Here is a 13,412-nt window from a genome sequence, read left to right on the forward strand (position 1 = left end):
ATGAGCTCAGCTTCACTCCGCAGGCAGGTCACTGCAGGACACAGGCATCTCCAAGCTCTTGGGTGGAGGAAGATTCACTCCCTGTTGAAGAATCTGCCATTTCTTCCCTCAGCTGGTTCAGGAAGTCTTTGCTCTCACTAGGGGGCAAGTTACTCAGGAAGTATGGAGGGGCCAATTCCACCAGCCTGACAGAGACAGTTATAATTAGATGATTTCTGTATCCTCTTTTATAATGCATGTTGTTAAACTTCTTACTACCCCTTCCACAAACCCTGTCTCCTCAAATCATATATTACTACAAACCACTAAGACCCCCTCCTCTTCTTAGGGTCTCTAAATCCCTAGCTTTAATTTTGGCCCCAGGAAGAGGAATGGGTAGTATAAGAGGGTTGTCAGGGAACTCACATCTGTGGTTGAATCTCAGAAACAATGGAAAGGCAGTTGTCTTTGGAAATGGAGAAATTGTGGTAAAGCACCCAGGGCGGGGGTCTGGCAGGAGCCCTGCGGCTTCTGTAGCAGCAGTATGGGGAGAGCTGGGCCACATGCTTATGGGTTAGGAGCAGGTAATTTCCAGTTCCATCTGTGTCTCGGGCCACCTCATTGAAAGACAAAGATATTGAAGGAATAAGTGAGAGTGAAGTGTCAGTCAGTAGAAGAAAGAAAAGGGAGTTGAGAAAGAATTATTAGCAAGGGTGGTGACAGTATTAAAAGTAAAGCATACCTCTAGGTGTTATAGCCCTACCATACTACGATACTGTATGGCATCTCCATAGCCCCTTGTATCCAAAACCTCAAAGGAAAAGTTTCTCCTGGTCCTAAAGAATCCTTTGTATGGCCACCTGGACCCCAATTTCAGAGGTGACATACACCAATCTTTGCTTCCTCTACTTTCTGCTCCTTTTATGACCCTCACCCCAATTCTTTCCCCTAACCTTAAGGAAGTATCCTGACACCAGTGCTTTCTGAAGGGCTCTGCGATTCTGCTCAGAGCCAAAGGCTGGTTGAGACAAGGGAAGTTCAATCCGTTGCATGAGTTCTAGGAGTTCTCCCCGAAGTTTATGGGCTTGGCACAATGCTGCCCAGTTTAGACCCCGAGCCTGGCACCAAGCCTTGTCTGCTCCACCTAGGAATAGAAAGGGACCAGCTATAGCTAAAGCCCTTGAGACCCCCAAAAGAACCCAACCCTTGGCCAAAGGGCTTCCTTTTCCTGGGAATAGAGATCTGTCAGCTGGTTGCACACCACTTCCTCTCTTTGGAAAATCTGGATTCTGTAAGAGGATGCAGATTGGACCACTCACTCTGTATAAAGGCTTCATACACCTGGATCAGAGAGCTGTGATCACCATCCACGTGTTCTAGTGCCCGACGCAGGGCAGCTTCTTCTGCACAGAGTGGAGGACGAGTAAACCCAGGGGCAGCTGGAGGCAGAAGAGAGGAAGTTCATTTTGGGGAATGAGAAAGGACAGCAGTGCACCGAAAAGGTAGAAGTGTCACTTCGGGAACTTTATTCAAAAGACTTCTAGAGACTATGCAGTTTATTAGACATTGAAGATAAATAAATGAAAAACAGTCTCTGCCCTCAAGAAGCTTGGGAGAGATCAACAAGTAAGCAAACTTGATAAGCCCAATAGGTGTGCAGGCCAGTATCTGAAGTTTGAGTAGGAATTAGTTCAGTGGAGAAAGGGCAGAGGGAGTATTCTAGACCACGGGGATAGCATGTTTGGAGAACTGCAAGCACCTAGTATATGAGTGGAGGGGATGGCATGTGTGGCAGGGTGGCAGGAGATTAAGCCGGAGTGGTAGGTATGGGCTAGGTTAAGAGAGGCTGGATGTGCTATGCAAATGAGTTTACATTCTGTTTGGAAGGTAGAGAATAGCTGATGAAGAGTTTTTAAAAGTCCACGTGTTTGGAAGAAGTTCACATGATTAGTTAGGAGGCTACTAAAGGAATCCAGCTGAGTAGTGATGAGGTAACACTGGCATTGACTGTGAGTATGGAGACGAACAGGTAAATTTTTTAAAAATTAGGAAAAGTGAAAAATAATAATGAAAAAACCTGGAGGAAGTTTAGTCTAGAATGATGATAGTGGAGCTGCAGAGATGATTGTATGATTTTGTGGTGGTGGTGATGGTGGTGGTGTTGGTGGTGGTGGTGGTGGTAGTGAGGGGGTAGTTTAAAAAAGTGCTCAGGCTTGGGCTTCCCTGGTGGCACAGTGGTTAAGAATCTGCCTGCCAATGCAGGGGACATGGGTTCAAGCCCTGGTCTGGGAAGATCCCACATGCCGCGGAGCGGCTGGACCCGTGAGCCATGGCCGCTGAGCCTGCGCGTCCGGAGCCTGTGCTCCTCAAGAAAAGAAGCCACCGCAATGAGAAGCCCACGCACCGCGACGAAGCCCGTGCGCAGCAACGAAGACCTGACACAGCCAATAAATAAATAAGTAAAATAAATTTATTTTAAAAAAAGTGCTCAGGCTCAACAAAAACGACAACAAAAGTGCTTGAGTTCAGTTCTGGGTTGAAGTATTATGGACAATTCTGATAGAAACATCCATCAGGAGTTAGATATATAAATCCAAGATTCAGAAGAATGATATTGTGGCATTTCAGACGATGGGGGTGAATGAACTTGCTCAGAGAGTTCAGGGAATGGGAAGACAAGAGGGGCAAGGACAGAACCCTGAGGTCCAACTTAACAGTGGAGGAGCAGAGGATGAAGCAGAGGAGGAAGAGCTCAAGAGATTAGGGAGTGGCCAGAGGGGTAGGGTGAAAACCACAAAGAGCGGGTCACAGAGGCTTAGGGAGGGGCAATTTTAAGGTGGGAATGGTTGGTGTTCTATGTGTCAAAAGAAAGTCATGAACAGGGGCTCAAAAGTGTTCATTGGGTTAGGTCTCTAGGAGGCCACTGGTGAGCTGAAGGTGTCAGTGTTGTGGGGGGCCTGAAGCTGGAATGCAGCGGGCGAGGAATACCCTAGACTGAACAGGATAGAGATTATTCTGTATAGCCGAAGGGGAGTGTAGGGTTGAGGAAGAGGGGTGCAGTTTTAGTAATAACAGGTAGGAGAGATTTAAGCATATGGAGGGGCAAGAACCAACAGAGAGATCGGAGAGGGATAAGTGGTGAAGCCTAGTTCCTTAGGCACTGTGAGCGCTGGGAGCTAGAGCAAAGTGGAATGGGCTGGTTTTAGGAGCACCAGAACACCAAAGGGAAGGCTGAAGTGGCCATAAGAGCCAGAGAGAGAAGCGATTTATACCAGTGAGCATGGCGGCCAGGGTGAGCATCTCATCCACACAGTCAAACTCGCACGAGGCCAGCAGGGCTTTGGCCAGATCAGGGGCCAGGGGAAATTCTGATAGGATGACTCCCAGGTCTGATAGGTCCCCATTATCATCCAGGGCTGCCAGATAGTCTAAATCTTCCAGGGCCTGCATCAGTGCTTCTGGAGCTGGAGAGGGAACAAGGCTTACAGGGCAGGGGGTCTCAGAGCCTGGACAGCAGGACTTGGGCAGGAGGGGTGCTCACCAGGCCGGTCCAGGAAGTGACACTCCCCTGGCACTGCAATTTGTCTCCTCTTTAGTAGTAATATCAGGGGGCTCAGATTCTCCTCACACACCCTGGGTTGGGGCAGCGGGGGAGCCTCTAGTTCTAGGAAGGACTTAGGATACAGGCAGAGGCAGGATCCTGAGGGGAGAAAGACCTGGGAAAGAAGACCACTGTAGATTTCTCAGGGCTCATGGGTTGGGGACTCTTTTCGTGTTTGCTTTCATTGAGGGCAAAGGCTCTTACCTGGTAGGATCCCTGTTGCCCGCAATCGTCTTGCCTCTGCCTGACACTTGCTGATTGGTCTCAACACTTGGGATTCTGCTCGGATCTGAGGACTGTAAACCTGTCACCACCCCCCAACCAAGGCCAAGACAGATGAGAGAGGGCTATTTCTATCTTTAGCCCCCACGTCCCCTCACCTCTCTTTCACTCACATTTCGAAGCTCCAGTCCTGAGTCAATGACATGTCGGATGGAAGGGAGGGAGAAGGAGAAGTCGGCCAGCCAGTGAGTGACCACAACCTTTCGGGCACCCGATTCTATGTCCTCATACACAGCCTGAACAGCTTGTCCGCAGCCTGGGTGAAGGGGCAGCACCCGTGGTGGAGGCCCTTGGTTCTCCAAGGACCCCCCATCCCTGGACAAGGACTCACAGCACAGGGAAATTTCCTGAGAAAAGGGGTGGGGTGTTAGGGTAGTTCTCACCTTTGTGGGTCACAGACCCCTTTGAAAAACTGATGAAACACTATGGCCCTTCACTCTGAAAAAATGCACATACTCACAAAGTTGGGGTGTTATAATTTCAGGAGCTCACTGAACCACAAATCCCTGCATTGTATGGAATCAAAAAGAGGGTGGTAGACCTTTTTACCCTGAAACCCCAGAGTTTTTCCTCAGGACTCCAATGGAGAGTAAGTACTAGAACTCCAATGTTCCTAACAAGCATTGCTCACATTCCCCCCCGGGACAGGAAGGGACAGACATGAGACATGAGTACCTCCTTTTGCATCCCATGTTTTACCTCCTCACTGGGCAGGTACACTAGCACATCTCCTGGAGCCTCCTTCCGACACAATTCAAGCACAGCTTGGCAGGCAGCTTCCACTCTATCAGTAGGGACAGTGTCCCTGTAGACGGGAGTGGAACACCTGCCAGTCTCTCCAAGTACATGTACAACAGGAGGATTGCCCCAGAAGGCCTGGAGCTTAGGTTCGAGGGCTGGATCAGTAACTACAACCACTCTGGGGTCCCCTGGAAGGTTTCCCAGCCTGGCATCTCGCAGGAGCCCCTGGAGCAAATCTGAGGCCACTGACCGCTCCTGAGCCTCATCCAGCACCAGCACACCCCACGCTCCAGTGCCCCGGGTCGAGGCCACCTCCTGCAGAAGCAGCCTGTCCCAGCAGAACCTGTTGACATTGGCAGTGGGCAGAGGAGTCAGTGTAGACAATGACCAGCCCCAGAAGTCCAGAGGAGCTTCTCCCCAGGGGGCCTAGATTCTGATAGTAAAGATCAGAAAAAGACCCTGTGACTGACTTCCTGAGCCCATGGACCTTTACCTGTGACCCACAACCCCACTGGTGACACTGTTCACAAGCTGTACTCCAGTTAGGAAAGTGAGACTTTCATGATGAGGGTGAGGTTGAATGTCTGAGGTCCCTGGCTGGGGTTAAAGGGCTGAATTCAGCAGTTGCATCATGCATGATTTAAAGGGTGAGCTAGGCTGAGGGAGGGAATGGTGAGATATCAGAAGACTGGGCTTGTTTCTACTGGATGAGGGGAAGATCTGGGGTCAGGCCTGCAGGGGGCCACACCTGAGCAGGGTGTCAGGCCCAGTGCAGTCCTCTTGGGGGATGCTGTATCCAACCTCATGACCCAGGGTCAGGTCCATTTCATCAGCAACTTGCAGGGCCAAGCTCAGGGCTGCCAGAGGGTAGGGCTGAGTCACAGTTACCCGGCCCTTCTGGAAACCCCTGGCCAGCACAAACTCTGCACACCACTGTGGGATCTGGGGTAAGGGTAGGGAAGGACAATCAGTCAGTAAGATATAGAACTCCAGTCAAAAGTGCTGGGGGAGCTGTGGCCAGTTTAATCTCTTATTTGGGGAGTCCCCTGGTCCTTCACCAGCTACCCTGGGGCCAGCCTGTCTCCTTTTACCCACCTCCCTTATTACTCCACACAGCTCCGCCCTGCCCCCCACCCCCCTCCCCCGCCTCCCTTGTCCCGGGAAGAGCCAGTTCCCTAGCCCCTCCGTTTGTCCACTCCCAGAATCTTCCCCAACCTGGGTGCTCTTGCCAGAGCCAGGCTCTCCAGACACCAGCACCACTCCACTGGGGCTACTCTCCAACTGCTCCAAGAAGATAAAGCGAGCAGCCCAGATAGGCAAGGATCGGCGCTGCTCAAGCAGCTCGTAGTAGCGGGAAGAGAAGGGGAGCCCGTCAAAGGGGTTCACAGCCAGTTCAGAATCCCCAGGGTTTGGGCCAGACTCTTCTTCCAGCCCGAGAACCTGAGAGGCCATGGTGGCTGTCTAGCAGGACCTACAGAAGGCAGGGCAGACATCAAGGCCTCGTATTTGGTGACTGACACCATCTGCCCACCTCAGCCCTGATCCCTAACCTGTACGCTCAAGTGATAATGCCCCGGGGTCCATCCTTCCCAGTATTTCTTGCCTGCCAGGAAAACAGTGGAGAGTTGAGTCTCCACGTAAGGGACTATCAAAAGTGGACTATTACCCTGTAGTCAGATAGTAAAAATCCTTTGACTAACACAGGGGTCCTCAGGGGCAGCAAGAATTCTATGAGACATGGTAATCTGTGGGAAGGTCCCCAAGGGAACAGAATGAAGAATCAGAGGAGCGGTGTAGGAATCAGGGAGCAGGGCCACAAGGATCCTGGATTCAAACCTGCTTGCAGCTCTGAGACGTGTCAGGATGGCAGCCAGTTCCAGACCCACACAGCAAGTCACCAATAACCCTGACCTGCTGTGAAGTACAAAGGTAAATTCCGGCTCCACCCACACCCTGGGGTGTGCCTCAACAGTCCTAAAGACTGTTTTGGGGTGGGGCCATGTGCTCCACCTTATTTAATCTGGTCAGCGGCCTATGGAAAATAGGCTCAAGCCACCACACTGAGCATGTGTGAACTCTGCAGACTTTGTGTACTGTGCTCATTAGTGAAAGGCATCCTGGGACTTGCAGTTTTACAGCTTTTTCCTCACATACCTGGGCTGAACACCCAAGCTAGGGTCCAGTTGCTTCTGGGCCTTCAGCTCAGTTACATTTCCTTAATATCACGCATTTCTTGACATGAGAAGGTGATTGCAGACAGTTCCATTCTGACCACCCCCACAAACCCACAAGGAAGCCCTCATCCCTGATCCCTACAACCAAGGGAAAAGGAACTTGCTATGGGGCTTCTGAGACCCAGAGAGGCAACAGAGACCGTGAGTGAAAACCCTGAATTTAATGTGATATTGGGGGGAGCCCCATCCCTCCCTTTTTACCACCCACCCATCCGGCCTGTTGTGAGTTGGGTGAGGGCTGCCCCCAGTCTCCGTCCTGCGGCTCTGGGTGCCATCCTGTACTCAGTCAGCCTCCTGGGCCTGCCTCTCTGTGAATCTCCTGTGGGACATAAGGAGAAGACACTGTATGGGTTTTGTCGTATACAATCGGCCCCTTCCTACCCGCTGTTCTCTAAGCCCCTCACCTTCTTGCGTATTCATACAGCGCCTGCTTGCGCTCCTGCAGATTCTCCTGCCGGGCCCAGGAGGACTTGGCAAATGTTAGGGCTGTGGGCTGAGGGGTCGCCGGGCCAGAGCTGGGGAACTGAGGTGATCACAATGTCAGAGGGCTTGCGAAGTCATCATCATTAAACACGCATCGAATGCCTACTTTGCAAGAGAGGCACTGTGCTAGGGTCTCAGGATCAAAAAAACAGACGTCAGGGACAGGGGATATGCAGACTGTCCCATCCCACCCCAAGTCTTGGACCTGCCCATTTTCTGGGTCTCACCTTGGGCGTGGAGGCTGTGGGAAGGGCCTGGGTCCTCTCAGTGATGTCTTCAGGCATGAAAGTTACAGCTCCCTCAAGCAGATTAGTGATAGTCAAGTCCACACAGCCAGTCCTGGCTGGGCAGAAGGGAAGAGAGAACAGGACAGTCTGTTTCCCTGTTCACCTTCTCCCTTCACCACCCACTTCCCCTCTCTATGCCTGTCTCCTTACGTGAGTCTACCCTTTCTCATACCCAGGTCTCTCTGGATGACACCCAGTGGCACATGGGGTAAAACCTCCTTCACTCTCTGAGCCAGAGTTGCCAACTGCACATCAGGAGAAGGTCCAGGGGAGGGAGGGAAAGACTGGGCTGCAAAAAAGAAATACGAAATAAGGTGAGTGGAGAACTAGGAGGACGGAGAGGCTGACTAGTACAGGCATAAGGAAGAAAGCACAACAGACTGAAAAAAAGCTAAAAAGCTTTGTGTCCAGAGGCCACACACCTGACTGGGGACGCAATCTGGGGTGTCTCTGTCGCTTCATGTGCTCTGCTTTGTCTGCTGGAGTGAGTTGTGTCCCTGTCTGGCCCAACTCTTTGGCCACCAGCTAGGGAGAATTGGAAGATTGGAAGTTTCTTAAGCCTTCCTCTCCTTCCCCATAAGGAAAGAACCCACCTCCACCCTGCCTGTGTCCCCTACCACCTGTTGTACACGGAGGGAGAACTCCTCACTCCCCTCCCCCAGCTGTCGATGAACAGGACGAAGCCACCTGAAAAAAACAACCCAGGACCATGTTGGGGGCACCCACTCTCCACTCTGATACCTCTTTTCTTGGAACAGTGGTGGTGAGGATAGGGGAGATAGTAAATACTTTATATTGCCTCTGTGGTAGGACCTTGATATTAAAAGATCTGCAAATGGACAGGACAGAGGCAACTACTTCCTTGACCTTGAGACGAGTTTCTCCCAGCCACCAAAAAGTGAGGACAGTTAATACCTTACTTGATACACCGTGAAAGGGACGAAAAGTGACCACAGCAGTTCTGAGACCCAGGAGGCATCTGACACCGTCTGAGGGGAGGGCATGAGTGAGGTCTAAGCCAGGGCCAGGAGTGGGAAACTTCCCCTCCAAACCCAGAGCTTCCCTGTTGAACACACTCACCACAGAAACTAGGGGTCTCTGGACTCGCAGGGTAAGAGGCTGTACCACATCCTGGATAGAAAATGGCCAGGAACTAAAAGAGGGAAGAGATAGTAGGATGGGATTCCAGCCAACCCAGTCAGCAGCTCATACCCGACTTAAAAACGGGTAACTGTCAAACTGTACAAGTAGAAATATGGAGAATAAAGGGATTCAGGGGAAAGAAGTAAAAGTGGACAGAAAGTAAATGAACTAGTAAGGGAGGGGGTAGGTCTGAAAAAGGCTGTGAAAACCCAAGGGCTCCCAGGCCTGACCACCTACACAGTTGGAGACAGATACCTGTGCTCACCCACCTGAAGCGCAGGAGCCCCTCCCGGCCATTGGTGGCCTCTTCCTCGGGGAATAGCAGCAGAGGGGTGGGGGGAAGCCTCGTTGAAGCACAGAATCTCTTGAGTGACTCCACCAACTCCCCCCGCCCATCCATCTCCATGAAGCCCCGAGACCAGCACACAAAGCTGGGGGGACTATTGAGTAGAGGCTGGGAATGGGAAGGAGAGAAAGAAAGAAAAAAGAGTTGAGAAATGAGAAAAACTGACAAATGGGTAGAAAAAGGGGGTCAGAGGTAAGGGTCAGTATCTTGTGGTCCCCAAAGGAAACCCGGACACGGAGAGGGGAGCCTTGAGCTGGGCCCCAGGGAACCGCCCCGTGGCACTCTCGGCTTCGTCCCTAACTCACGGTGCTACAGCTGGTGAGCAAGTTGACTATGTTGTGGTCGAAAGGTGTCACGTGGTTGGAAATGAGGACCCTGACGCGGTGATCTCGGAGTCCGGAGTCCTCCTGCCGGGCCACGAGCCCCAGCACTGCACACATGGTCCGCACCACGAACCTGGGAACGCCGGCAGTGGTGACTGCGCGGCCTCCGGCCAGGCCCAGCCCCGACCCTCCCCGAGCGCCCGGGTCGGAACCTGCGAAGGACGCTGTCTGGTAGCGCGCAGCTGACCAGGAAGACGTGGATCCCAAGAAAGACGCGCAGGACGAGAAGGCAGAACCCGACTGGAGCGTAGAGCAGCAGCGCGAGAAGCAGGAAGCCGTCACCTGGGAGCCTGGGGGGCGAGAGGCGGGGTGATCGGGTGCCGAAGGCCAACTGGACGCGGGAGCCGGTCTCTTCCCTCCGGGGATCTTACCGGTGCGAATCAAAGAGCCGCTCCGGCCCCGGCGACGGGGGAGGCTCCATTGCCGCCGCTTTAGGGGTGCCGGGCCAACGCCGCCGCCATCTTCGCACCCCGCCGCAGGGGCTCTTGGGAAGGCGGAGTCTTCGGGCATCCGCCCAGGGTGCCGGGACCCGAAATCCTGAGGCGCCCCGGAAGGGCTAGCGGTCCCAGCATGCCTCGCGGGCCCTTTGACCACCTCATAACTCGCGTCCCACTGGGACCACAATTCCCGGCATTCGCGGGGCGGGGGCGGAGTCGGCCTTCCGGAATCCTTGGTTCCGGCGTGCACTTCTGGAGACTTCAGGTACCGGCGTGCTCCGCGTCCCGCTGTCCGCCCGCTAGCGTCCAGGGCGCCTCCTCTGTGCAGGGCGGGCGACGAGGCTCCCGAGGCGGAGCTGATGGCTGCACTGAGGGCGGGGCGGGGTGCAGTCTGGAGCCTCCGAGGATGGCGCGCTTTGGGAGGGGGTCGCTGGGGAAAGGGACCCCTGTTGACCCCTGACCTCCGGGCCTTGCTGACGTTAGGAACTCCTGACCCTCGGGCCCGAGTGACTTATGGGACCCCCAGTTTCGGGGCCCGGTTGTCTGTGGGAGCCCTTGAACCACGAACATGTCTGACGTCGGGGACTTCGGATCCCCGAGCACGGCTGATCCAGGGGACCCCAGATCCCCGGATCCGGGAAGACTCAGGGACCCCTGGAACCCGTCCGCGCGTGTGGCTGGCGGTGGCGCTGGGCGCTGGGGGGGCAGTGCTCTTGTTGTTGTGGGGCGGGGGTCGGGGTCCCCCGGCCGTCCTCGCCTCGGTCCTTGGCTCGCCGCCTCCCTCTCCCCGGAGCCAGTACAACTTCATCGCGGACGTGGTGGAGAAGACGGCCCCTGCCGTGGTTTATATCGAGATCTTGGGCCGGTAACGGTGGGGTAGACCCGGAGGAACCGAAGCCGCGGGTAGAGGGCGGGCGAGAAGGAGGGTCCGAGCCTCCTCACATCCGTGCTTCCCCAACCCCTGCCCCCCTATCCCAGGCACCCTTTTTCGGGCCGCGAAGTCCCTATCTCGAATGGCTCAGGATTCGTGGTGGCTGCCGACGGGCTCATCGTTACCAACGCTCATGTGGTGGCTGATCGGCGCCGAGTCCGTGTCAGGCTGCCTAGCGGCGATACGTATGAGGCCGTCGTCACAGCTGTGGATCCCGTGGCAGATATCGCCACGCTGAGGATTCAGACCAAGGTGGGGGTCTGGGCAGGCCATGTCTGGTTGGGGCTCTGAATTTGCTCACATCTCCAGATGACAAGTCTCTTGTACCCATTCTCCCTTAGGAGCCTCTCCCAACGCTGCCCCTGGGACGTTCAGCCGATGTCCGGCAAGGGGAGTTTGTCGTTGCCATGGGAAGTCCCTTTGCACTGCAGAACACGATCACATCCGGCATTGTCAGCTCTGCTCAGCGTCCAGCCAAAGACCTGGGCCTTCCCCAAACCAATGTGGAATACATCCAGACTGATGCAGCTATTGATGTGCGTCCTGATAAGAGAGAAATGACAGACTAGGTTGGGGGAGGGGGTAGAGGTGTGTGATAGATGGTGGATTAGCCTGTATACAGAGGTTGGGTGGCAAAAACCGTGCCCACCCTTTCATGGGCTGGTAAAGGAGAGAATTTGGAGCAAGTGCCTCCATCCTGGTTTTGCCCCCAGGCATAGAGTCCCTGGATCTCTTCCATATTTTCTTCTTGTCCTGCAGTTTGGAAACTCTGGCGGTCCCCTGGTTAACCTGGTGAGTGGGACATCCTTTCCGAGAATCCCTGCCCCAGGTCAGTGTGGGAAGGGGTGGGTTTTCCCTAATTCAATGATGTTTGGTCAAGTTTCTGAGCAGTTTCTTGTTCGCTGTCTCCGGAATCCAGCCAGGTCTCCCCGACTCCCCAACACTCCCTGCTACTCTTGCTCAGGTACCCCCATCTCCTACTATTTGTTTGGGCTAGAGAATAGTGGGCTCTGTCCCAACAGGATGGGGAGGTGATTGGGGTGAATACCATGAAGGTCACAGCTGGAATCTCCTTTGCCATCCCTGCTGATCGCCTTCGAGAGTTTCTACATCGTGGAGAAAAGAAGAGTAAGCCTGGCTTGGGGGTAAACGGTTTCCTTTAAGTAGTGGGGGGTGGAGGTGGGGGCTTGTTGGAGAGGGGTCTGTTGGGAGGAGCAGGAGGGGGAAGGAAGGATGTAGCTGGGTGGGGCTTATTTGTCCCTCTGTCACAGATTCCTGGTTTGGAAGCAGTGGGTCCCAGCGCCGCTACATTGGAGTGATGATGCTAACCCTGACTCCCAGGTATGAGCTATAGGGGTAGGGCCATCAGTGTAACCAGTTGTGGGCACCTGGCACTTCTGTTGAGCTTCATTCTCAGTTCTGTCTTTATCTAAGATGAGTTGCCTCATACTTGGAACTATCAGAAGAGCTGTCCTCTCTCATCTTGATTTTCTCACCCCACTCCACTTCGCATACCTCCCACCTGATTGATTTCATCCTGTTATTGCTTTGATTTACAACCTCCAATCCATTAGCCTGGTGTTTAGGGGCCATTTTCCATGTCTTCAACTCAACCTTCCGGACATGGCTTCCCTATGAGTATATTCTGTTCCGTCCAACTTGATTTCCTAATCCCATGTTTTTGTTTATGTTGTTCTCATTTTATATAAATATAAGACCAATCCTTCTAGGTTCAGCTAAAGTTATGCCACCTCCTTCTAGCTTCTCTTAGGATTTTAGAATGACATTAGTGCTATTGATTTAATACTGTCATTTGGAATTAGTTACCTTTTATATACATGTCCCACTTCCTAACTGCTAGAAGGCAGAAAGTGAATTGTTTTTGTCTAAAGAGGATCTAGTGCATGCCCTATCCATAACTTATCAGTGTGTTGATGAGAGATTTGAGGCGAACCCAGAATTGGGAGAGTGCCGTGGTGTGGTTAACAAAGTGATCTGTGTCCTTTCAGCATCCTTGCTGAACTACAGCTTCGAGAACCAAGCTTTCCTGATGTTCAGCATGGTGTGCTCATCCATAAAGTCATCCTGGACTCCCCTGCACACCGGTGAGGGAGAGATTGCACTGGGAGGTGGAGATGGGTGAGGTGTTTATGTGCCCTTGAACTGGGCCATCTATTCCCTCCTTTATCTCTCTGTCCACTTTTTGCCATAGGGCTGGTCTACGGCCTGGTGATGTGATCTTGGCCATTGGGGAGCGGCTGGTACAAAATGCTGAAGATATTTATGAAGCCGTTCGAACCCAATCCCAGCTGGCAGTGCGGATCCGGCGGGGACCGGAAACATTGACCTTATATGTGACCCCTGAAGTCACAGAATGAATGGATCAGCAAGAGTAGGAGGCTTCTGCTCTGATTTCTACCTTGCTTTCCTGGCTTGGGTTCTTATGGCACCCGGATGGAGGATTAAATGAACCAGTTGGGGGCAGGTCCCTCCAACTACCAGCACCAATCCCTGGGCCCTGAGGAATCACAAAAACACATTTTTTATATAAAATAAAATTATACC

At 53.1% G+C, this 13,412-nt stretch overlaps 3 protein-coding genes across 3 annotated transcripts; 1 reads left to right on the plus strand and 2 right to left on the minus strand.

Moving 5' to 3' along the window:
• Positions 1 to 11: 11 nt before the first annotated feature.
• Positions 12 to 6,055, minus strand: DQX1 (DEAQ-box RNA dependent ATPase 1; the record flags this gene model as incomplete). The annotated part of the gene is made up of 11 exons (XM_082851452.1): positions 12 to 185; positions 406 to 596; positions 933 to 1,123; positions 1,299 to 1,418; positions 3,252 to 3,443; positions 3,521 to 3,679; positions 3,785 to 3,884; positions 3,976 to 4,209; positions 4,562 to 4,946; positions 5,352 to 5,545; positions 5,819 to 6,055. 11 exons carry the CDS (start codon positions 6,053 to 6,055, stop codon positions 29 to 31), a joined length of 2,160 nt encoding a protein of 719 aa, XP_082707578.1. The 3' UTR covers positions 12 to 28.
• Positions 6,056 to 6,978: 923 nt separating this feature from the next.
• Positions 6,979 to 9,966, minus strand: AUP1 (AUP1 lipid droplet regulating VLDL assembly factor). Its single transcript, XM_082851477.1, has 12 exons — positions 9,851 to 9,966; positions 9,632 to 9,769; positions 9,402 to 9,552; positions 9,020 to 9,204; positions 8,688 to 8,760; positions 8,523 to 8,596; positions 8,228 to 8,294; positions 8,030 to 8,132; positions 7,780 to 7,896; positions 7,548 to 7,663; positions 7,242 to 7,360; positions 6,979 to 7,156 (listed from the first exon to the last, which is right to left on the minus strand). The coding sequence occupies exons 1-12, from the start codon at positions 9,898 to 9,900 to the stop codon at positions 7,120 to 7,122; spliced, it is 1,230 nt and encodes a 409-aa protein (XP_082707603.1). The 5' UTR covers positions 9,901 to 9,966; the 3' UTR covers positions 6,979 to 7,119.
• Positions 9,967 to 10,275: 309 nt separating this feature from the next.
• On the plus strand, positions 10,276 to 13,410 carry HTRA2 (HtrA serine peptidase 2; the record flags this gene model as incomplete). Its single annotated transcript, XM_082851544.1, has 8 exons — positions 10,276 to 10,781; positions 10,895 to 11,099; positions 11,189 to 11,383; positions 11,607 to 11,639; positions 11,870 to 11,975; positions 12,119 to 12,188; positions 12,857 to 12,952; positions 13,060 to 13,410. The coding sequence occupies 8 exons, from the start codon at positions 10,276 to 10,278 to the stop codon at positions 13,223 to 13,225; spliced, it is 1,377 nt and encodes a 458-aa protein (XP_082707670.1). The 3' UTR covers positions 13,226 to 13,410.
• Positions 13,411 to 13,412: the final 2 nt, after the last annotated feature.

This window comes from Leucopleurus acutus, assembly GCF_964270905.1.
Source record: "Leucopleurus acutus genome assembly, chromosome: 12".
Classification (NCBI taxonomy): Eukaryota; Metazoa; Chordata; class Mammalia; order Artiodactyla; family Delphinidae; genus Leucopleurus; species Leucopleurus acutus.